The sequence below is a fragment of the Vicugna pacos genome, chromosome 11, assembly GCF_048564905.1.
Source record: "Vicugna pacos chromosome 11, VicPac4, whole genome shotgun sequence".
Taxonomy (NCBI): domain Eukaryota; kingdom Metazoa; phylum Chordata; class Mammalia; order Artiodactyla; family Camelidae; genus Vicugna; species Vicugna pacos.
Genome location: NC_132997.1, coordinates 62,325,089 through 62,349,331, shown reverse-complemented (window position 1 = coordinate 62,349,331; position 24,243 = coordinate 62,325,089). Strand labels below are relative to the sequence as shown.

General features: G+C 37.4%; 1 protein-coding gene across 12 annotated transcripts; it reads right to left on the bottom strand.

The window, feature by feature from the left end:
* Positions 1-12,375: 12,375 nt before the first annotated feature.
* ZWINT (ZW10 interacting kinetochore protein) lies at positions 12,376-23,989 on the bottom strand. 12 transcript variants are annotated; one of them, XM_015243416.3, is made up of 9 exons: positions 23,905-23,989; positions 23,083-23,173; positions 22,828-22,951; positions 22,514-22,680; positions 22,311-22,367; positions 21,629-21,771; positions 21,371-21,548; positions 21,158-21,280; positions 14,548-14,685 (listed from the first exon to the last, which is right to left on the bottom strand). In XM_015243416.3, exons 1-8 carry the CDS (start codon positions 23,943-23,945, stop codon positions 21,203-21,205), a joined length of 879 nt encoding a protein of 292 aa, XP_015098902.2. In that variant the 5' UTR covers positions 23,946-23,989; the 3' UTR covers positions 14,548-14,685; positions 21,158-21,202. The 12 variants fall into 12 exon arrangements, with proteins under 12 accessions (XP_072827612.1, XP_015098902.2, XP_072827610.1 ...); XM_072971506.1 differs by lacking the exon at positions 14,548-14,685 and adding an exon at positions 15,063-15,129; XM_072971507.1 differs by lacking the exon at positions 14,548-14,685 and adding an exon at positions 15,457-15,716.
* Positions 23,990-24,243: the final 254 nt, after the last annotated feature.

Genomic DNA, 24,243 nt, shown 5'->3' with positions numbered 1-24,243 from the left:
ATTTCTAGGACTTCTTTGGAAAAATGTCCATTCAGGTCCTTTGCCCATTTTTCACTATTTTTTGAGTTGTGTGTTTATTTTATATTTGAATATTGACCCATTACCAGATACTTGACTTGCAAGTTTTTGTTTTCTTCTAGGAGTTATATAATTTCAGGTCTTATGTTTTTTAGCCATTTTGAGATGATTTTTTGTGTACAGTGCAAAATAGAGGTTGAATTTCATTTTGCAGGTGGATATCCAGTTTTCCCAACATCATTTATTAAAGAGACTTCTCATTGTATACTGTTGGGTCCTTCGAGGAAAATTAATTTACCATATATGTGTGGATTTATTTTTGGGCTCTCTGTTCTACACAATTGACCAACGTGTCTGTTTTTTATGTCAATACAATACTATTTCGATTATTATACCTTTGTAATATAGTTTGAAATCAGGGAGTACAATGTCTCTAGCTTCGTCCTTCTTCCTCAAGATTGCTTTGGCTATTTGCAGTCTTTTGTAATGTCATAAATATTTTAGGTTTTTTTTTTCCTTTTGTGTGAAAACTGCTGTTGGAATTTTGATAGGAATTGCATCGAATCTGTAGATTTGTTGGGTAGTATGAACACTTTACAATATCAATTCTTCCAATCCATGAATATACATATCTTTCCATTAATTAGTGTATTCTTTAATTTTTCATCAACATTTTAGTTTTCAGTGTACACATATTTCTACTCCTTGGTTAAATTTATTTCTAAGTATTTTATTGATTTTGATGCTAATATAAATGGGGTTGTTTTTAAAATTTCTCTTTTTGATAGTTCGTTTTTAGTGTATAGAAACAGAATTGATTTTGGTACATTGATTTTGTTTCCTATGAGTTTACTGAATTTGCTTATTAGTGTCAACAGATTTTTGGTGAAGTCTTTAGGGTTTTCTATGTATATCATCATATCATCTATAAATAGAGATAATCCTATTTCTTCCTTTCGATTTATTGTCTTTTATTTCTTTCTCTTGCTTCATTACCCTGGCTAGGACTTCCAGTAATATGTTGAATAAAGTGGTGAAAATAGGCATCTTTGCCTTTTTCCTGATCTTACAGAAAAAGCTTTCAGCTTTTCACCACTGAGGAAGATTTTAGCTGAGGGTTTGTTATATATGGCCTTTCTTAAGCTGATGTATGTGCCTTCTAAACCAAATTTTTAGTTTTTATCATAAAAGGATGTTAAATACTGTCAAATGCTTTTTCTGCATCTATTTTGATGATCATATGAGCTTTACCCTTCATTTTGTTAATGTGCTGTATTGCATTGATTGATTTGTGAATATTAAACCCTCCCTGCATCCCTGGAATAAACACCACTTGTTCCTAGTATATGATCCTTTTAATAATTGTTGAATTCAGTTTGCTAATATTTTGTTGAGGATTTTTGCATTTATATTCTTCAGGGATGTTGATCTCAAGTTTTCTTTTGTAGTATCCTTGTCTGGTTTTGGTATCACGGTAATGCAGACCTTGTAGAAGAGAAGTGTTCCTTCCTCTTCAGTTTTTTGATAGTTTGAGAAGGACTGGTGTTAGTTCTTTATAGATGTTTGGTAGATGCACCTGTGAAGTCATATGTTTCTGGATTTTCCTTTGTTTGGAGGTTTTTGATTACACTTCAATATATTTAATCATTATTTATCTGTTCAAGTTTTCTGTGTCTTCATGATTCAGTTTTGGTAGGCTGTATGTTTCTAGGTATTCATGTATTTCTTTTAGATTATCTAATTTATTGACTTATAATTGTTCATAGTAGTCTCTTATGATCCTTAGTATTTCTGTGGTATCAGTTGTAATGTCTTCTCTTTTATTTCTGATTTTATTCATTTGAATGTTCTCTGTTAGTCTAAGCAAAGCTTTGTCAATTTTATTTAAAAAAAAACCAGCTAAGTTTCATTGATCTTTTCTATTATCTTTCTAGTCTCTATTTCATTTATTTCTGATCTGATCTGTTATTTCATTCCTTCTATAAATGTCTGGCTTAGTTTGTCCTTATTCTAGTTGCTTCTGAAGTAATGTTATGTTGTTTATTTGAGATTTTAAATTTTTCCTTCATATAAGAATTTATTGTGATAAACTTCTCTCTTAGAACTTTTTTTTTCTGCATCCCATAAGTTTTGGTATTTTGTTTCCATTTCCCTTTGTTTAAAAATACTTTCGGATTTCCCTTTTCACTTCTTTGATGACTCAGTGATTGTTCAAGTAGCATTTGTTTACTCTCCATATATTTGTGAATTTTCCAGTTTTTCCCTTGCAATTTATTTATAGTTTCAAACCACTGTGGTCAGAAAAGATACTTAATATAACTTAAATTTTCTCCAAGTTATTAACACTTGTTTTTTGGCCTAATATATGATCTATCCTGAAGAATGTTCCATGTGTGCTTGAAAAGAATATGTATTCTGCCACTGTTGGAATGCTCTGCATATGTGTGTTAAGTCCATTTGATCTAACTTGTAGTTTAAGATCAGTTTTTTCTTACTGATTTTCTGTCTTGATGATCTATCCATTTTTGAATGTGGGGTATTGAATCCCCTACTATTATTGTATTTTTGTTTATTTCTCCCTTGAGATCCATTAATATTTACTTTATATATTTAGGTACTCCTATGTCATTCATCTAGTTCCTGAATTTCTCTCAGAGGGAATTGCTCTGTGTGTAGTTGCGTATTCAGTGGGTCCACTGGAGGAAAGAATTTCAAGACCTTCCTATGTTGTCGTCTTGACCTGGACAGATTCCATCATAGCACCTATTTCCTTTAAAATTCTCAGCAAGGCACAGAATAAGACAAAGGGGAAAATCTGGACTATACTTTCAGACATGTGTCTAAATAGATGGATGAAATAGTTCTTGTCAAAGCTAGGAATAACAAACTCATATGATGATTACATGTTCCGGTGTTAAAGATAGAATTCAGTCCCATTTACCCTTTATTTACAACTCCTGCTTTGTTAAATCTTTATAAATTCAGATTGGTTCTTAAAGGAAAGTCTACATATGCCAGTGAAAGTGTACATTGGTTCCAGCTCTGGCTTTATCCCGCTGTGTGGTGATAGAATATTATCTTTGGTATTTACAACTTAATTGTTGTCTCTATCAGATAAAATAACCTCTAAGATACTCCTCAGCACTTAAATTCCAGGATTCTCTGATCCTGAAAATTGGAACAGTTCAGTATCAAAGGCAGATATCTCCTGAGGCATGTGATTAGTCAGTGAGAGCAGCTGCTTCAATGCTGATGAGTGATGGGGGAAGCTGACCTACATCTGGAAGTTCAGCAGGCTCTCTCCCCAACAGAGCCCTATCTAAATGCCTGTCTGGTTGCATTTCATCAAGACTCCCTTATCAGCCTTGAACGTCAAGGTGAAGAAAAGATACATTTAATCATAGACCCAGCTGATTTCACTTCCAGCAACCAAGACAAGGGAATCACTAGCAATGATAGGAGGTAGGCTTGACAGCTACAGCCTGAAGTTGTCCTAAATTACAGTTACTTCATCCTCTTCTCTCCAGTCGCAGGGTTCTCTCAATTTTGAGAAACACTCTGTTCTGTTTCTTCCTGTTAGCTCTTTTATTTCATCTTATTCATTACTTTGGATATGCCACCTGGTGTCATGAGAAGGAATACCAAGACCTTAGCTAGATAAATTCTAACAAATAAAGCAGGGCCACAGCATGCCCTCAGTTCACTATAAAACACTAATATGGCTATGTACATGCCAAGACTCAAGGACAAGTATACCCTGTCAGCTACAATCTCAAAATATGTCTGTAACTTCACAAGTTATCACCACCTTCAATGGTACTACCCAATCCAAGCACCATCATCTCTTGCCTTCCTACATTTTATTCTCCCCATGCTCTTTCAAACTATCAGTCAGACCATTTCACTCCTTTGCTCAAAATTCTTACCACTTTCCTAATTCACTCAAAATGAAGACTAGAACTCCTCATGGACTAGAAAGTTCCCTATAAGCTGGTCCTGAGCTTCTGTTCAAACATTCTGTATTTCTGTCCACTTTACTCTCTGTGCTTTAATCATCACAGTCTTTTACTATTCCACAAAGACATGAAAGACTCTCTTGTCTCATGGCCTTTGCTTCACTATTTTCTCCTTCCAGAGCACTAATTCCTTCAGTCATACTTGAATTTCTGCCCCATTTTGTTCTTGTCTCTCAATGACAAGGTGGCTCAATTGTCACCTTATCAGTGTTTACCATCTATGTAATATAAAAGTTTTTCATGATGTCCCTTTAAATTTTGCTTCATTTTTTTTCCTTCATGATATGGTATCACATTATAATCCATATTTTCTGTTTGCTTGCTTAGTGTCCTCCACTAAATTATAAATCACTGAAGTCAGGAACTTTCTTTGCTTTTGTCACTGTATCTCAAGTGTTAAGAATAGAGCATCACACTTCTTAAGCACTGAATTTGCTACAAGAGTAAATACCTTTATTGCTTGTATTTAAGTATATTTAAGCAAATCAAAACAAAGGGATCTTGGTAAAGCAAATCATTGGCCCAAATTATAAACATGCATATTTCTCCAGCAGAGCTAGTCAACAGAAACACAAACAAGTCTGGAAATGTGAAATAAAGATACAAGAAATCCAGATAGAAAGAGCTCAAAGGCTGGTTGTTAAATTTCAGATTCAATTGCATGAGTGCAGATGTCTCTCTTCACTATTTTTTATCATCACTTAAACATTCTTCTGATATGACAATGATGATGATGATTGATGATAATGATGTTGATTATAAAGACAAAATCCCTGAAGATGTTTTGCTCCTAAATTTAGAAACCATGTACAGCAAGATCGATTAAGAATTTTGTATCCTTTTAATTCTCTCTCAGAAACCTTACTTTAAATACATACATCCTTTCACATCCACCTACATTTGATATTTCTTGAGGTCTTTTCTCCACCAAGGGAAATCTGTGACTTCAGTGGATAAATGGACAAAACTCTGAGTTGCAAAGACTGAATCTTTTCTACCAGGATCATTTTCCTTGTATTATCAGTCACCAATGAGTCTAAAAATCTGAAATTCATATTTCCAGTTTATTAAACTGGACAAAAAACAATTTCCTTAATTATTTATGGTGTTCAGCTTTATCGAAAAAGAAATAATTAATTGCATAATTTAATATCACATAATGAAAATGATCTGACCTGGCCCCTGAGTTCAGTCATTGAGTTCAGACAAATTTTGGTGAAAATCTATACTTAGTTACTTGCTCTCAATTATCCTAGGATTATTGCCCTTACTTGTGATGCTAGAAATTTTAGCTCACCTCAAAAGTACTGTGATGGTTAATGCACTTGAATGCATAAAAGGTGTAAAACAAAGCATAACTCCCATCTCTTTGTTATATTTAAAGTAAATAACTTTCCAACTAGAAAATTTTTCATTAATTTGTTTAAAGAGTAGAGTGATAGATACTAATAATCTCATGTCCATATGTACTCATATCTTTTCTATACATATTAATTTTTCCTTACTGTAAGAACCTGCAGTTCCTTCTATTATAAGTGATGACTCTCTCTGCTCAAGGAAACTTTCTTGGCACAGATGCAAAGCAGTTCGAAGTTGCCAAGATGATGACATGTTCTCAGCCAAAGATGATACAACTTCCTCATTATTCAGATGAGAAAACTGTATATACTGTCTCCCTGGGGTCCCAAAAGAAGTTTGAGTATCAGTCATCTATGAAAGTACCATGTTCACTAGTGTACCTGTACTTGTTTCATTCCTTTCCAGATCCAAAATACCCAGTTCCTCACAGTTCTTCTTGGGATCATCACCAAAGCAAATTACCTGCACTCAAATTTATGTATTGGGATCTCTTTTAGTGAGACCCAAACAAAAACAGTTGATGCAACCTGTGGTCTGAGAAATCAGATTTTTTAGAATAGGGTTATGGGATCTTGCAACAGAACACTAAGGGTTGCCACTGCTAATGGTAAGTTGCATGGTGTTAACATATGAAATAGTGTAGCAAAAAAGTTTTAAGACATCTCTAATGAACTGGGATGAGGTATGGTATAAGGGGCTGCAATAGCTTTTATAATGTCTCTAAAGATTACAAGATTTTAAGCCAAAGGTAACTGCCAAAGAATCCTTGAAATTAAAACAAACAAACAACCAAACAAATAAATAACTAGCTAGCTAGCTAGCTAGCTTCAGGCCAGCCATTTAACCCAGGGCATGTTGTGCAAGACAGACCTCCCTTAAAGGATTTAAGAACTTCATTTTCCCTTCCTACAGTCAAAGAGTAGAATGTGTTGAAAATCAAGATTAAAATTTATTGTTAGTTAGAATGAGGAGTTACAATGAAGTTGAACTCCTACCCCAATAAGTCACCTATGCTAAAGTCAGAGCTCTGATAGAGAAGCATTGAGATCTTGATATCTGGCAGAGGACATTTGAGTGGATGCTTCTGAGAACCCCAGACTGGCCATAAACATAGGATTCACTTTTGTTCTAGCCTATACTTTATCACACAGAAATTTCTTTCTTAGTAGAATATTGGAAGCGTATTTTCAAGATGAAGCTAAGTCGATAGCTTGGGAACGACACTTGTGGGGTTGGAGTTTTATGCAGAAATGGTGCTCTATCTCTGATGCTAAAGCACATGGGTCAAGGAAGCAAGTGGTGTGGCAGAAGAGACCTATCCCACTGTCATTTCCAGTGACCCAATGGATAATTTATACTTCTTACTATAAAATCAGAAACTATGGAACTAGAGGTTCACTTTTGGAAGGAGGTTGGGCAAAGTGATATTCCTCCTAGAAGAGAAATGAATTTTGCTAAAAGAAAAAAAAAAGTGCTATGACAACAATTTAGTCCTTTCTATTTTCCCTTGCCAGTAGACCTGTAGGTGGCCAGAAATGAAATACTATACTACTGGAAGTAATTAATCTTTAGGAGATTGTGACATAGCAAAGACAAACATGTGTATATATTGAGTTCAGAAAATTCACTGGGGCACCTCTTGGTACATCCATGCTTGGTGATGACCTTAAATTGCCAACTGTAGAAATCAAAAGACTTAAAAATTCATAGTAACCAGATGTCCATGTACCTCAGGGTTAAATATCTAAACTACTTTGTTAAGCAAGCAATCTAGATCATCAGATGTATTGATTGAGGTTGAAAACAATCTGGATGGAATCTTATATAAAAGGGAAAAATAATTCTATAGATTCTAAGCTAATTGCAATTGGAGGAAATTGGGTGAAATATGGAATGTCTATATTATTTCTTAAAACTGTGATCTTCAATTATTATTTCAAAATTAAGAGTTCATGTCTTAAATAATCAGGAAAAAATGTTTAGGATTCACTATATCTTACCTCACAAATTCTCTTGTAAATATGTAAAATTTTGACTGGCCTTGATTTTGCAAAAGCAATGGTAAGATTGAGGAATACAATGTGAGACACAGATAGATATAAGGAGTGCAAGTGGTAGACTAGAAGAAACTGCTGGCATTCTACTTAAAAATTTTTAGCACTAATTTGTCCTGTGCCTGATGCTAATAGCTTTCTCTGTCTGGGAGAACATACTCTACCCATGCACAGGGCAGAGTGTAACTACTAAGAAATTCATACCTCTGGGAACGACCCCAAAGCATAACAGTTGAAAATGTCGCATATTTATCCCAGCTTTCCTGACACTTAGGACAATTCTGAATCATTACCCAGAGATCACAGTTGGTGTGTGCCCCAATTACCTACAACACTTAACATGCTCACTAAATACTATGTATGCGCTTCCTTCCTTTCCCTCTCTTATTTCACACTCAAATCCAAAGCTTCTTAGGACCACCCCCCAGACAAATTACTTGTACTCAAATATTATCGTGAGGTCTCTTTAGTGGGATTTGAACCAAAGACAATTAATGATATGAAATCCTCTGTGGTGACTTATTTTCACCTCTATACTTCAGGGAATATCTGAAATATGAGACACACATGTTTTGTTATAAAGCATATTAAGACATGAAATTAAGAAAACAACGCTATTGCTTTATTTCTGATTCCAAGCAGTACGTAAGTTGTAAATGCACTTGCCTTTTCTATTAAATCTCCCAGTTTTACTGAAACTTTGGCAGACTAGAAGTAGCCAAAACCTAGTACTTTTGAAACCTAGAAGTAGCCAAAACCCTGTGATATGTACCCCAGCTGAACCATCCTCTACACTCATTCTCCTAACTTCTTAGTTATATCAAGACTGTGATATCGTTGTTTTCACTTTTGGGAAACCCACAGGCTGCACAGTGATTATTCTCCCTTTGGCATACTCTGTCCTGGAAACTAACATGATTTCAAAATTATCTTCACTGATGCTGGAGGAAAAGATCCGAATTATTTTTTGCTGGTGCCATTATGTTTTCTCCTCTCTTTCTTTCATTCTGTCTAGGCCAGAAAGTTACTTATTGTCCAAAATTGTTTCTCCAGGAGATTCTTACCCGACCAGTTCTCCAAACTTAAATGTCTACATGCCTTACTGTGACATGGCCTTGTTTCAAATATTTCATCAAATCTGTAAAACTTTAGATCTGAAGAGACAACTGGTCTCCCTAATATACAGATGAGGAGTGTGAAGTTTTGACTACCTAGTTTATGAAAGAAGACTAAAGTTCACATGATTTCAGTGACTTGCCTAAGGTAGCACAGTAAGTTAATGACAGAGCTAAGACCTCAGCAAATCACTGTTTTATTATGTTCTATATACAACAGAGACAGAAACATGGAAACAAAGGAATGAATGACATAGCACATGTATACCAAAATGAGGATTCACTATGAGATAATTAAGAGAATAGCTATCAATCAAGATGTCAATTTTTCAAATTGAATTGGTCATAAGATTTATACTGATTTTAGAGATATTAAAATGTAAAAGTGAGCATTTTAGCATTAATAGAATACCATAATGATGATCACAAAAACTGACATTTATAGAATGTATTATTCAAGTGACATAGATGTATTATTTAATCTTTCCAACAATTCTTTATTCTGTCTGGTTGAACTTGAATATTCACACATTTATGCCACCCAATCTGAATAAATCTTTAATTAGGAGGTTGCTTGAATCAGTACTCAAAACCTCCCAGAAAAGCAAAGCCCAGGACCAGATGGTGCTGCTACAGAATTCTACTAGACATTTAAAGAATTAAGCTAATCCTTCTCAAATGCTTCCAAAATATTGAAAAGGAGGAAACATTTCTGCTATAGACTGAATGTGTCTCCTCAAAATTCTAGTAGTGAAATCCTAACCCCCAAGTTGATAGTATTAAGAGGTGGGGCTTTTAGAAGGTTATTAGTTCATGATGGTGAAATCTTCATGAATGGGGTTAGTGCCATTATAAAATAGGTCCCAGAGATCCGTTTTCCCTTCCAGCAGGTGAGGGCTCAGTGAGGAGGTGCTAGCTATGAACCAGGAAAAGGGCCCTCACCAGACGCTGGATTTTCTGGCACCTTTATTTTGGCTTTTCCACTCTCCGGAACTGTGAGAAACAAATTTCTGTTGTTTACAAGCCACCCAGTTTATTTAGTCTGAATGGACTAAGACAACTTCCCAACCTTCCTTCCTATGAGGTTAGCATTTACTCTGATAAAGCCAGACAAGACACTACAAGGGGGGAAAAATGCTATAGAGCAATATTTCTCATGAATATTGATGTAAGAATCCCCAACAAAATACTGTCAAGCCAAATTCAAGAGTGTATTAAGAGGATTATTCACAATGATCAAGAAGGCTTTATTCCTGGAATGTAAGAATAGTTCAACATATGAAAAGCAAACAATGAAATGGGAGAAAATATTTGCATATCATACATATGATAAGGGATTAATATTTAAGACTATATATAGAGTGCGCCTATAACTCAACAACAACAACAAAAAACCTGATTAAAAAAGAGAAAAGCCTTGAATAGTTATTTCTCCAAAGAAATGGCCAATTTGCGTACGAAAAGATGTTCAACATCACTAATTGATAGGGAAAAACAAATCAAAACCACAATGAGATACCGCTTCATACTCACTAGGGTAGATATAATAAAAAAAGAAAAAAAAAACAAGTTTTAGTGAGAAGATGGAGTAATTGGAACTCTTGTGCATTGCTTGAATAAATGCAAAATGGTACAGCCACTGTAGAAAACAATATAGTGGTTTCTCCAAAAATTAAACAGAATTATCACATGATCCAGCTTCTTCTCTTCCAGAGAAAAAATGCCCAAACCCCACCATCCTGAACAGTTTTCATTTCCATGTGTGCATGTTTGATGGTGCAGAGGGGAAGGTGTGAGGGCAGAGAGGGGTTGGGGAAAGTAACTGCAAAGAAAATACTAAAATGTAAAAAATGACATGTGAATTATGAAAATTAGAAAGCAGATCAAAAGAAAATTATAGCCTTAAAAAAAAACTTCTGTCAAAGCATGAAATCTTCAAATGTACTTGAATTCAAAACAATAACATTGAATTATGATACTGCAAGTACTTCTTAAAAACAAATTTTGAGAACTGTTTATGATGGTGATTCATTCATCCTCTCATAGATTCTTCAGGGTAGAGTAAGGAGTCTGACAGAGAGGTAGGAGATAAAGTATTGCAAGTGATGCAAGTAAAAAGGGGGAGCATGAATACTGGTATGAATGTGTGTAATTAAATGTCTCAGCAGAGAAAATGCAGCAACTGAGTAAACAAAAGAAAATTCCCAAAGAAGCTAGAAGAAAATATTTTAAACTCAGAAGCAACATTCAGCAGTTTGCCTGATTTAGTTTTAACTAAGCATATTATAAACCTACCAAACAAAACTGTTGTCTGGTGTTTAGAGCAGGGGTCGGTACAGGGGAGAATTCATCAGTCATGTTGAGAGGGTTTGTAAACATTGTGTATCTTCTAACAGTGAGACAAAATGATTCAAACTGTTCAGTTTTCCTAAGAACACTAATAATTTATGACTATTTTTAGCTATAAATAGTTCAGCAATCATTTCTTCAAATCAGGTACATTTTGGGATTTAAGCACTGAATGAGAAAGAGATGGAATAGTGAGAGAAGCTCTAATGTAGTAAGTTTTTCAACTTTGGTATGGGAAATGGAGACTATAATGAAACTAGTATCCATCCCTTTGACTAAAATTCTATTTGCAGCCTACACTTCTCTTTTTTTACTTAAGGTGAAAATCCTTTGAGAAGTGGCTTTTTCCAGACAAGTAAACGTCTATTATTACCAAAGGTAAAAGGAGATTTTCCTGAAATATTTGCCTGAGGAAACCAGAACTGGATCCAGAAGCTTTAAGCTATTTGATATAACTTCAACTTTTCAGTACCTTCATAGAGTACAAAATGTTTTGGTGTTTTTGGTTTTTAACTTACTCAGAGCAGTCCAAAACAGCTGTCCTTACCCAGGTTGCTTGCATCCAAGTAACAAGGACCCAGGCTTCCTCCATTTTTTTTGTCTCTACTTTCCTCAAGATCCTCACTGTCCTCTCCATTTAGCCAAACAGACAGAGAAGGATGAGAGGTAGTGTGAGGGAGGGTCGCCTGAGCCAGGCTTGGAAGTAGCATGTATCATTTCTGTCCACATCTTCTTGGCTATAGTCCAGTCACATGGCCTCACCTACTCTGAAGGAGGGAGGGCAGGAAATACAGCTTAGCTGTGGGAGTTGAGCAAACAACCAACAATTTGGGCAATTTCTCTCTTCTTACGCAAAATTTTTATTTCCTGAATTTATTTTCTGTGAGAACAAAACAAAATTTATATACAAAATTGTGTACCTTACCCAAATGTGTCTGCTTTCCTGGCCTTTGTGTGTGTGGAATATACACGTATGAGTTTAAATAATTTACTTTGCAATACCCTCTAAAGCAGAAGTTTGTTTTCACTTGCATTACTCTTTTATCATCAGCCTTCTGCCTCAGGCTACACCTCTTTTTTGACTTCAGACTTATGATAGAATCTAGTGTTCCCATCATTGTAACATAATAGCCAACACTTCCTGGTATACCAGAATTCTAAATTCCTTTTTAGATCTCCAGTCCTTTTCAAAATGTTATCTTTTGTTTCATAGTCTTATGGACTACACAGCAAGTTGATAATATAATGTATACTAAAGTCTTAATGGAAAATAGTGTAGTGTTTCTCACAAAATGATTTGTAAATTCACTCCATCATGATCAGAGCACTTGTTAAATATGCAAAATCTGAACCAGGAATTGGGAATTAGAATCTTCAACAGAGGACTGAAACTGACATTTTAAAAAACACCTCATTTACAAAACAGAAACAGACTCATTGACACTGAAAACAAATTTATGGTTGCCAAGTGGGAAACAGGGGTGGAGGGATAAATTAGGAGTTTGGGATTAGGAGATACAAGCTACTATATATACAACAGATAAACAAGGTCCTACTGTATAGCACAAGGAACTATATTCAATAGCTTATAATATAACCTCTAATGAAAAAATATATATGTATAACTGAATCACTATGCTGTACACCAGAAACTAACACAACATTGTAAATCAACTATACTTCAATTAAAAAAAATACATTGGATTATATGGGTTTATAACTTAAAAAAAAACCCACCTCCACATGACTCTATTGCATATCAAACTAAAGGCTTAGCTGCACTGTCTTCCTAGATAACATATTTGGATTCTTACAGTGACTTTTCAGAAAGTGAAGTTTTTTTGTGTGTGGTAACAATGACATGTAGAAAGAAACTGAGCATAATGGCCCAGAATTTGAATAGCTGTTTGTTTGTTTGTTTTAGGCAAAGCATCTAATCCTTAGTTATTTAGTTTATAAATGGTAACAATAATAAATTAGTTAATGCCTAAAGCATAGAGATGTTCAATACCTATAATTGACTACCATACTGTTTAAAAATTGTAAACTGATAAAAACCTGCTATTTTCACTGAAAAGAACAATCAAGTAGGTGACAAAATCAAAACTAAGAAGGCAAATGGATAAACTTTTAACTAAAGTTGCAATACTGATTTGCTTTTGTCTCTAACCTTCAAACTTTTGGGGACATTATTTACTGCAATTTGTTCAACTGCCTCTCCAGTCCAATTACAATTCTGTCCCAGTAACACATCCACACACATCTTTCCTTCAGCCACATTACCATTTTGCTGTTCCTGGACATATTCTTATTCTTTATATCCTGTAACTGAATTTTTTTCTCTTTGTCTAGAATGTAGTTTACTCTAAAACTCCTTGACAAAACATACCACTTACAAAGTCCTGTCTCACATCCCACTATTACCAAAACATTCTCTGGAACTATTCCACCTCATGTGGAGTAAGCTCCCCATTTCACGTATTTCTATAGCTTATTTATGGTAGGTTGATTTTTAACATATTTTAGTAGGTAGAGCAAAACTATTTTATGTTATATACCAACATCTAATAATTAGCAATAACTAAATTGGGTAATGTGGAAGGGGAGATGGGAAAAAATGGTCTGTCCTGTTTATGGCCGTTAGGGCCAAGAGCTAGAATTGACTACTGATGTCAGTTATACCAGTGGGAGCTGAGAAAGGCGATTAGTGCTAGCTTTTATACAGAACAATTTACACCTAGAGGGATCAAAGCCAGTTAAAATTCGGCACACCATAATATGGCAGCAACTTTTTGTTTAAACTCAAATTATAAACCTATTGCCAGATACTCAATGATGTTTGTGATCAAAAGGCATTTGAATTGTTTGTGTTATAGTTATACCGTAAGTGGTTAACTCACTTCTCTCAGGCCTTCATTCTTTTAGTCCAGGACATTCAAGTGGATTTTTGAAAGATCATTTCATGAAGAGAAATAAAATGTTCAAGAGACTCTGATGGTCTTCACAGAGCTATTCTCACGTTAGATATACTTAGGATTACATAGGTTAAATAAGCAAAGAGAATTAGAAAGTTATTTTCTCTTTGTTTTCCTAGATATGGGCTCTTCAGCAAAAGCCATCTGCAAAGAAGCAAGTAACCACTGCTTGACAAAGCATTAGCAATACTAGGAGTTTGGTTTCTTATTCAGTAGCACAGGAGGAATAAAACCAAGGAGACAGCAAGACAGATATTACATGTTAATACAAAATGTCTCAAGGGGTTAAAGAAATTGCAAATCAAGGGACTGGGGACTAAAGTATGAAATTTTATGGAAATTTCTGGACGACTTGTTACAAGGATGGAGATTCTTTACCCAGATATCTGCCAAACAAACATACTTCTGTGAAGACAGTGATGCCTGGATTTTAGATTTTCCATTTTTCTGTTTTATATTATGTATAATTTCATATACTTAACCATATAGAAAATATTAGATAAACTTCCATCGAGATTGAACAAAACAAGTACACATTTCATCACAAAACTTTAACACTGCCAAACTAAGACAAACATCCAGGAAGCAAACATCTTTTGAATTCTAAGTCAGTACTAAGTGTGAACTCTGTTCCCAATACACAATTTAAAAATGAACCAGGCTGTCATTTAGCTTCTTTACAGATAAACAGGATACTTAGGTGAAAAATAGCAAACTGTTGATAGCAATCAGTACTACAACAAAATGAGATGAGTTTCCTGTAGATTCCAGGTGTCTTCATGATTGAAATAAATGACTCCTTAAAAAATAACACAAAATAAATTAAATTAAACTTATAAAGAGAAAATGATGCCTGACTTCACATTTTAGAATACATGTAACTGCACATATATTCAAAAAAATATTTAATGCTCAAGATAGCTAGGAAGAAAAAACAAAACACAACATCAAACAGCTCTATAACCTAAGTTTCCAAACTGAAATTAAATATTATTACATGTTTAATGGACAAAATTGTTTTATTGAAAAGCCATTTAACAAAGATAGTTCCTTTACATTGCACTCTAGTTGCTGGGAACTAAGTTTCTAGAGATAGAGGAAATCTGTATCTCTGTATCTCAAAGGCCAGAATCATTTCATTCATTACTGGAAGAGTGATATCAACATTAGTTGTGAGGACTATGGATGGAGGGGCCCATTTCTCTCTAGCAGCAGCTGGATTTCTGAGGAGAGATCTCTGTGACTGGGGAGAGGAAGAGAAAGGGAAAGGAAGCTGACAAGAAAATCAAAGTGCCATGTCTCCTGCAGTCTGCTTTGAGACTTCAGCACAGGATCCACTCATGAACGTCTGGGTGGGCCCCACTTGAAGATCCCCCTACTGGCCCTGTGGACACCCCCAAGACCCCAGAGCTAAATCCGCACCCCTCCTAACTCTGTGGTTGATTCCTTGTGCCCACTCCAGAGGGCTTCCCCAAGAGCCAGCTCCTATAGGAGAAACCACAAACCTGTGCCACTTTCTGCAATAAAAAAGGTTTCTAATAGATCCAAAGTAAAAAAAAAAAAAGCCTAATTAAGGAAGCTGTCTGCTATTTCAAATGCAAAAGCAGAAACACATATCCTCAAACGCCATGAAAAGTCAAAGAAATATGCTATCATAAAGGGAAAATGATAGCGCTCCAGCAACTAAATTCAAAGACACAGAATATTGTAATCTATGAACATATACTATGTTCTAAGTGCTGCTTGGCCACTTGCGTTTACTTATGATGTTCCTTCTGCTTAGTGCCCATGATTATCCTTGGTGCTGCCAAAACATTTCAATTCTTAGTCCTAAACAATGACAAACAGTTTTTGTTAGCATTAGTTTTTCAGATTTTTCTTTTCTGCCTCCAAATTTAAACTCAGATTGTCTTTATCATTTTTTTTTAATTCTCAGAACTTTATATTCAGTACAAAGCTAACATTCAATAAATGATGAAATCTGCCTCTGGATAATTTTATTTGTTTGAAATTGAACTCAAGAGGCAGCTCTTAGGGAAGTCTTCCCTAAAGATAATCCAATGAACATTTACTAACTACTTTTAAATTTGAAGGCATTTGAGTGTGTTCATTTGTGGATGCAAAGATATATACGTTCTTGTAGAGAGGAATTACAGAGAGCAAATGGTTAATGACAGAATCTATATCTGAAAAAAAAAGGCCTGATATCCATATATTGGATAATGCAGTCACTCTCACTTCCTCCAGCTAATCTACATTCCCTGCCAGTTTTATGTATGTCTGTATATATGCATGTATGTGTATGTATGTATGCACACACACACACACACACACACAAATGTTCAGTATTTTATGACTGAATTCCTCAACTAAATTTACCATTTCTTTCTTTTTCCCCTTATTTCTTTCTCATGTTGAAAATGGCACACTGGAATAAAGCTAGATGTTTTAGTCATCATCTAGAGTTTTCAAACAAGAAACCAGCACGTTATAACCCCAGAGTCTATTATCTTCATGGAGTAATCAAATGAAACAACCACAGAAAATGCTAAACTTCAGAAACAAATTACTTCAAATTCCTTTTTTATTTCTAGACTATCTAGCCAGGGTAATGTGAGCCTCACATATTTGGAGACTGTGGACAGGCTTGTCCCTAAAGAGAAGTATTTTCTCTCTAAGACACATGTAAAGCGTAACTTCTTGTCTACTAAGTTATATACAGAATGAAAATTTAATATAACTAATTTTAAAACGAGTATTTTAATTAATAAAATTGTCACACTTACTGTTTACGATTGGTTAAGATTAGGCCCAAAGGTTTTACAATACAATTTCATAACATGGAGACTCTATAGGATATTTTAAACAAACTCATTCATTCTTCCATAAAAATAAACCCCATTTTGATTACTCCAACTCATGTTTGTTCATCCTATGATTTTTTATAGTACATAAAAACAAATATTTGTGTACTAGGTTATACATATGTATTTTATGGTCTATTCCTTTTAAAATGTTTTCTTGTGACAATCTCTTATTTCCAATAATTCTGTCACCTTCTGAAAGCATGTCTAGATTTTCCCCTTCTTTTTTCTATCCTCAAACATGATTTTAGGTATGCAGTAATCAACTCATTTAAATAAGTATCAACACTTTCACATGGGTATAATCACTATAAAATGCATGATGAAATGCATTATGCATATCTTGCATAGGTGTACTTGCTAAAGTCCATCTGACAACTGAAAATTTAGAAATGCATTTAAATATGACATCTAAAATCTAATTTTTGTATAATGCAGAGCTCCATGAAGATTAATCAGTTTTTTAATAACTATTTCAACAGTTATACAATTCAATTTAACAACACAGAGGAATTTACACCCTCCCAAAACAAGTTTAAAAGGCTTCAAAACAAACATAAAATATGTTGATTCCTGAGACTCCAGTTCTCAGACTTAATGCCTAGGTTATTGAGGATTTCAAGAGCAAAGTGTATCAAAACTCAAACACTAAATTCCTCAGAGCCCAATGTTCACAGTGTCAAAAGGGTCATTTAAACACTAGGCTGGAAATAATAATTAAATTAGGTTATTTAATTTCACACTGTTTGTATTTCAAAATATACACTTATTTGGCCCAAAGAGGAGACATAAGAATTGCAATATAAGAAGTTACATAATTCTAGAAGACAGGAATGGATGTGTTAAGTACAGAAAGATTCTAAAATGGTAAGACAGTTTCTTTTCATGATGGAGTAGAATATTTGAAGTGAACTTAGTTTTATAAATTTAAACATTGTAAAGATAGAATGAGAGAGATTAGCTTTGCTGAAATAAACCAGAAGTTAACAAAATAAACAAATCCACTATCATATGGAGACTTGAACACACCTCTCTCAAAAGATACTCAGGAAACAAAAAAATTAAGTATATACAAGATATAAAGTAAAAAAAATATAACAAGCATAATACAATAAACATACAGAAAACATTACACATGACAATTCTAAAACATTCTTTTAAAATCCATATGAAAAAGTTTACAAAAAAAAAAAAGGAATAAAACAACTCATTCAAGGTTACAGCTGTTTCCCTCACCAAATTTCAAAGTTTTTTATTACATTGATGACATTTTCTGACCAAACTAGAATAAACAGAAAGGTTATCTTCTCACAAACATAGAGTAAAAAATTTCAAATTTATTTTTCTAAGAAACTCATGAATCACAGAAATAATTTTAATAAAAAATTCTATGAATCAAATGACTGAGAAATGACTAACAGAAAATCAGAAGAAATTTATAGCCTTAAACATTTATTTGCGAAAACAAAGATGCAAATATACAAGTTTATTATCTGATAAAAATAGTTTACCAAAAGACCAGACCAAAACAAAACATATTCTCCACCTAAAAACATAAGGTAGAAAATGATCCAGAAATGATTACTAACTAATGAATCAGAACAAACATACATGGCAGATCACAAAAGCCAATTTTTAAATACTTGAATATTTGAAAATGAACGAAAATCTGAAAGGATGGATCAAAGAAAAAATTTGGTGAAGCACAAAAAAAGTATCAGGAACACAACATTAGGTCATCCTAAAACAGGCAGCAGATTTAGGTAAAAAAGATGACAACTTTATACCAATAAACTTAAAAACTGGGTATGAAAAATTACTAGAAAAAGTTGACAATACCAAGAAAATATGAAACTGAAACTAAAAGAAAATAAATAAAATGTTTACCATAAAAGAAAGTATTTTTAAAAAGGAAAATACTATTCTTACAGAGAACAGAAAGAAAATTTTCCTATTCGTTTCACAAAGTAAGCTTAATCTTCACTTTAGGTTATCAAACAGACTTCTAGTCAAGACAGACTAATAGAGTGTTGATTGTGCTGAATCACTGCCAAGTCCCCAGTCCCCTCCCCACTCCCACTCTCCACTCTTCACTGGTTTGTGCCCCTCCTTTGAATAGAAAAAAGGAAGAAAAAAAACCATCTCTGGCTGGCAGCAGGGCCTTTTCAGCAGTCTCTGTAGAATCATAATCCAGGTTTTTGTGCAAGAGATCACAAGTTCCCAGGAGTAGTTTCCCTTCTTGCACATATCTACCTTGCACAACTAACAATGAACTGGTATAGCTTTTAGGGGAGCCTAAGAGAGAGCCAAGAACAGCTGGAAGCTGAAGTCCAGCTTCTATTTAAAAGCAAGTTCCAAGTTCCAAATCCTAAGCTTGTAATTCAAGACAATTGTGGCCAATGTGAGGCTCCAGCCACATGGACAATTCAGGGGATTTAAACATAACAGATACTCAAGCCTCCCCTACTCTTTGGCCTCAGTGTGGACTGATGCATTCCATACTCCTTGAAAAAAATTTGGTTCCCAGCAGTTTTGCAGACCTCTGCTTTTGATTACTGCACGTTTGCCCAATCTCTTTCTCCTGTCCCCTGGCTTAGAGTATCTCAGGATATTATCATTCACCCCTAGCTCCATATAAGTATCTTCTCTTCCTTCCCATAAGCCACTATGTGTGCAAAGATAGGGAAACTCCATACCATCCCAACCCATACCCCAGTCTCCCTTAATGGACACTTATTTTCTGGGACAGATATATGTATATATATTCTTGCTCTCCTTTCTGTTGCAGGCATTTTGGGATATATGAGACTAGAAAAAAACAAACAAAACAGACTGTAGGGATAAGGGAAGGAAAAATGGGGGACTGCACATGTGGGTTGCTAGAAGGCTACAGAAGGGACCATGTGGGAGGACGATGGGCAGATTGAGGAAGCCTCTCTAAGTATTTTTATGTCCCTTGTGGAGAATATATACTCAATCCTCTCTGAGCCCCTCATTCAATAATGATGCAGGACCTCAAAGACTTCTGATACCTATCCTATTTCATATCTTAAAAATGGGGCCAACACATTTAAAAGGACAATTTGAGAGAAAACTAGAGAAAACTCAGAAAAGCAGAGCAAACCATCAGAGTGTACAAGGATCTCAATCTTCACCTGAGAGAAGGCATCCCAGTCTGAGGCAGAACAGGGAACACTGTCTCTTGAAACTCTCTTGACCAATAACAAAAGGTTCCAGTGTCCTTCTCATGGAGATATTGAGGTCCTTCTCGCACAGGAAGGTCATTTTCTTATAAGGAAAAGGAGTTTTCCACTCTCTGAGAACTGTCACTGATCTCTCTTTTTCTCTTACACAGCAGTTCCCACACTCCCAATTAGGGATGCAATCTCTTTCTCAAACAGTGCCCCACCACTGTCCACACACCCAGCAACAGACACTCAGGGGAATGGAGACTGAAAGCAACAGACACAAACACAAGAAGAAATACTAACTCAAATAGAAATACTAACTCAAATAGAAATACTAACTCAAATAGAAATACTAACTCCCATAGACACAGGACAATTAGAAATACTAACTCATATAGACACAAGGCAATACAGACAGATGGGGTCTCTATATTCTCTCACTATTGCTCTGTATCTTCTTATTCTGTTTTAGATTGCTACCCTATTTTAACACACTCTGAAATCATCCTATTGACCATTTCTCTTGTTCATTTTCATTATGTTCCACATGGCCAGGGACTGGTCAGATAAACCCCCTGCTGTAGCTCCCATTCACGGCAAGGCACCTGGCACAAAACAGGCACCTGGCAAATAAACATTTGGATCAGTAATTAAAATTATTTTCCCATATCTAACCACCTGCATAAAGCATTCACCTTCTCCTTAAATTAAGCTCAGCATGTTTGTGTCATATCGATTTGGGCAAGCAACCCCTTAGGCCCCAGGCCAGGGCCTCCTCCCCCCTACACCCTCTGTATTCACACCAGTCCCAGTGCCTATGGTGTTGCTGGCCTTTGAGTGCGACTCTTCTCATCAACCTATGAAGGTAAACAGACAAACAGGCAGCTGAGAGAGTTCTAGGGCTTTTAATCAACAAACAGGCAGCTGAGAGAGTTCTAGGGCTTTTAATCAACAGAATCCAGAGTCTGCTCCAATCTGAAATGTAATCAAAAATCAGACTGCCCTCAAGGAATTTAAGTCCATCCTGCAATGTGGGTGGGGCCTGACGGCTGGGAAAGAGGAAGACACATTAGCCCAGGGTAGGATGGGCAAGGGGATAATGTACTAAACTTCAACCATAAGATAAACTCCTTGCTCCTTCCCACATCTCATCCCCTCCATAAACAGTGGAGCTCAGAAGCAGAGACAGGTACAACAGAGGCCCTCCCTCCTGCCATACCTGCAGTCCAAGGACACCACGGTCTGAGCTGGAGTCTGATCTGTTCTAAGATCCTTCCCCATGTTGTTGTTCCCCAGGAAGCCATGGCAAGCTCGCACCTCCAGCAGGCTGTGGGCCGTCAGCCTTGGAGAGACACAGTATGGACAGAGGGTAAGGCCTATATCTCAGCTTTTATCTCTGGCTCCCTGCCCATCTGTTCCATCTCTCATTCACCTTGGATGACACATCTCTGTCTCTCCCCATGGTGTCCCGAGTGTTCTGCTTCTGGGGCTGGGTCAGCTGCTGGGGCTTATCCTTAGGAAGATCCAGCTCTTGTGGTATCTCTGCCTCAGCCCCGGGGAACAGCAGCTTACCCTGTAGGGTGTATAGCAGCTGGAGGAAGGTCTGGTGCCTGGAAGGAGGAGGTGGGTGTGAAGAAAGGGAACCTCAGCTGGACCACCCCTGGTCTACAGCCCATGCTCCCAGCCTCACCTCTGCAGCTTGTCCTGCTCTTGTCCTGCCTGCTGTTTAAGAGTTCCAAGTTCCTGATACAGTCGATCAAGCTCCTGCTTAGTTCCTTTCTGATGCTCCCTCACCTCTGCAGAAACCTCTGCCAGATGCTGCAGACACTTCTCCTACCAGGAATGGAAATGTAGACATGGTTCCTCAGATGCTGAGGTCTTAGAGTCATTCCCCCAACTCCTCCAGCTTAGACCTAGCTGGGGGTTCAGAGCCTCAGATGGAAAGAGGGGCCTTACTCACTTTAGGCAGGACAAGGGGCCTAGAGAAAAGGGTCTGAATGAATTATTTCAGCACAAGACATTCTGGAGGGAAGAGGCATAAAGATGATGATAATACTTACTTAGTCTGTTATGTGCCAGGCACTATTTTAAGCACTTCCTGTACTAATTACTTAATCATCATAACAACTCTATACGGTAGATGCTACTATTTCCTCCATTTCACAGATGAAGAAACAGAAGCACAGAAAGTTAGATGACTGCCCAAGATCATCCAGTGGTTAAGTGGTGATGCTGAGATTCAAGTCTGTGTTGGCACCCATACTATAATGCCTCACAGGAGGAAACAGGATGAAGGTTTTCCAGGCAGAGGACTTGGCCCTTGGAATGGCATAGTGGTGGAAAAAGATATTTTCCTAGGGGAATGGACCTACCTGTTGCAGCTGCCACTTCTTCTGGGCTATTCTGAGTTTTTCCATGGTCATTTGCTTCTGCAGGTAAGCAAAGGATGGGAACAAAGAGAAGAGTGTATTTTTATGGCTGGATTTTAAAAGACAGCCAGTGGGTCCAACCCAGCATGCTCACCCTTTTCCTCCTCCTCTCTGTCTGCCTTTCCCTCCCCCTATCCTGGGTTCACCTTGGCCTGGAGTTGTTGAAGGGCCTCCTGGAGCTGTGCCTGCTTCCTTCGGACCTCCTCCACCTTGGGCAGTGCCTGGGTTAGGGCACTTGTGATGGCTTCCACGTGCTCTTGGTAGGTAGCCTTCAGCTCTTTCCATCGCTCTTTGGCTTCAATTGCCTTCTGCCCTGAGAAGAGCCACATAGAATGAGGGTATAAGTTAGCCTGGCCTATCTGCCTGCAACATTGGAGCCTCAGTCTTCCCATCAGCCAAATAGCTGACCTGACTGATGTTCCCCTTTCTTCTTCACTCAGGGCAGCCCCTGCCTACTCACGGCTCGTGTCTTCAGAAGCCAAGGGGTCCAGGCCCTGGGCAGTGTTCTTCTGAACCAAGAAGTTCTGCAGGAAGTCTACTACTTGAAGCTGGCTGCAGAGGAGCTTGTCTTTCTTCCGGGAGTCCTGTTTAGACAGAGGGTAGAGGCAGGGAACATTCTTACCTCCTTGCACTATCATTGCTGCCCGGTATTGCAATAGGAGGAAACAGGAGCAGTCCCTGGTTTCTGAAAGGCTGGCTTCTATCTTGCACATACCATCACAAACTCAGCCAGGATCTGAGCAGGCAGTTCTGTCTCCTCCTGCAGACCAATAGGCTCCAGGATGTCTGCCACCTTGGCCAGGGCCCTGAAGGGGCAAGAAAACAGGGAAAACTGAAGGCCCCTGGGGTGCTAGTTCTAGAGAACTTGTGTGCACATGCACATATGTGAATATTTATATTAATGCTGAATCTTGCCCTGACTAGTATCTGCAAACAGGCTTGAAGGGCCATCTAGGCCCAGGAATGGTGAGTGTACGAAGGACATACGGAGATAAGTGCCCTGAGGAAAACAGGCAAAGCAAGGGGGGGGGGCCATCTAGGCGCAGGAATGGTGAGTGCACGGAGGACATACGGAGATAAGTGCCCTGAGGAAAACAGGCAAAGCAAGGGGAGTAAGGAATGTTGGGACGGAGCTGTGATTTTAAATAGGGAATGTTTCACTGAAGAGAAACCGTCTAAGTTTCCGAAAGCAGTCAGGGAGATATACAGAGAATGGAGGAGCCCTCCACGAAGAGGACACAAGCCTTGGGGCGGGCGGGGTCTCAGAATACTTAAGGAGGGGCTCAGGACAGGGCACTGGATGTCTCGGTCTAGGCTCTCCAGAGATCTTCCTTGTTAGGGGCTGGAGCGGTCCTTTAGGAGGCAGGAATGAGGATTAAATGACCCACTGAGAGAGTGTGTTGGGACATCACGGCAGAGTCGTACCCCAACAGCTGTAAGGAATAGATGGGTATCAAGGAATTTACGTGGTGGGGGGGGGGGGGCGCAAGGTCCGCCCTATCTCGTCCCCGGCTGTCACCTGGCGGCGGAGACTTACTCTAGGGCTGCAGTCTCCGCCTCAGTCTCCGCCGCCTCCATCTTTCCCCGGCCGCGCTTCAGTTCTACTTTCTGTCCACTTTGGATGCACCACAGCCTGCGCGCCGAAGCAAGCGATTGGATATCCGGTCAGTAGGCGGGAATAAAGGACCATCGTAAGCTCTCATTGGTAGGCGCAGATTCGCTCGTTGGCGCGCAGCTGTTTGGCGCAGGCGCAGTGGCTGCTGAGCGCGGCGGGAGCGCAGAAGATCTACGCCTGCGCAGTAGCCCTTGGGCCGTGCTGCAGGCTGGAGGTGTGGCTTGAGTTCGCTCCGCGGCGCGCGTCCCAGTTCTCCTCAGA

Excerpts from the sequence above, each read along its gene's own strand:
- ZWINT (XM_015243416.3), bottom strand. The coding sequence starts at position 23,945 with ATGGAGGCGGCGGAGACTGAGGCGGAGACTGCAGCCCTAGA. Across the intron at positions 21,772-22,310 it reads AGAAGTGGCAGCTGCAACAG|GAGAAGTGTCTGCAGCATCT; the intron begins GTAGGTCCATTC and ends CATTCCTGGTAG. Across the intron at positions 21,549-21,628 it reads GAGCAGGACAAGCTGCAGAG|GCACCAGACCTTCCTCCAGC; the intron begins GTGAGGCTGGGA and ends TCCTCCTTCCAG.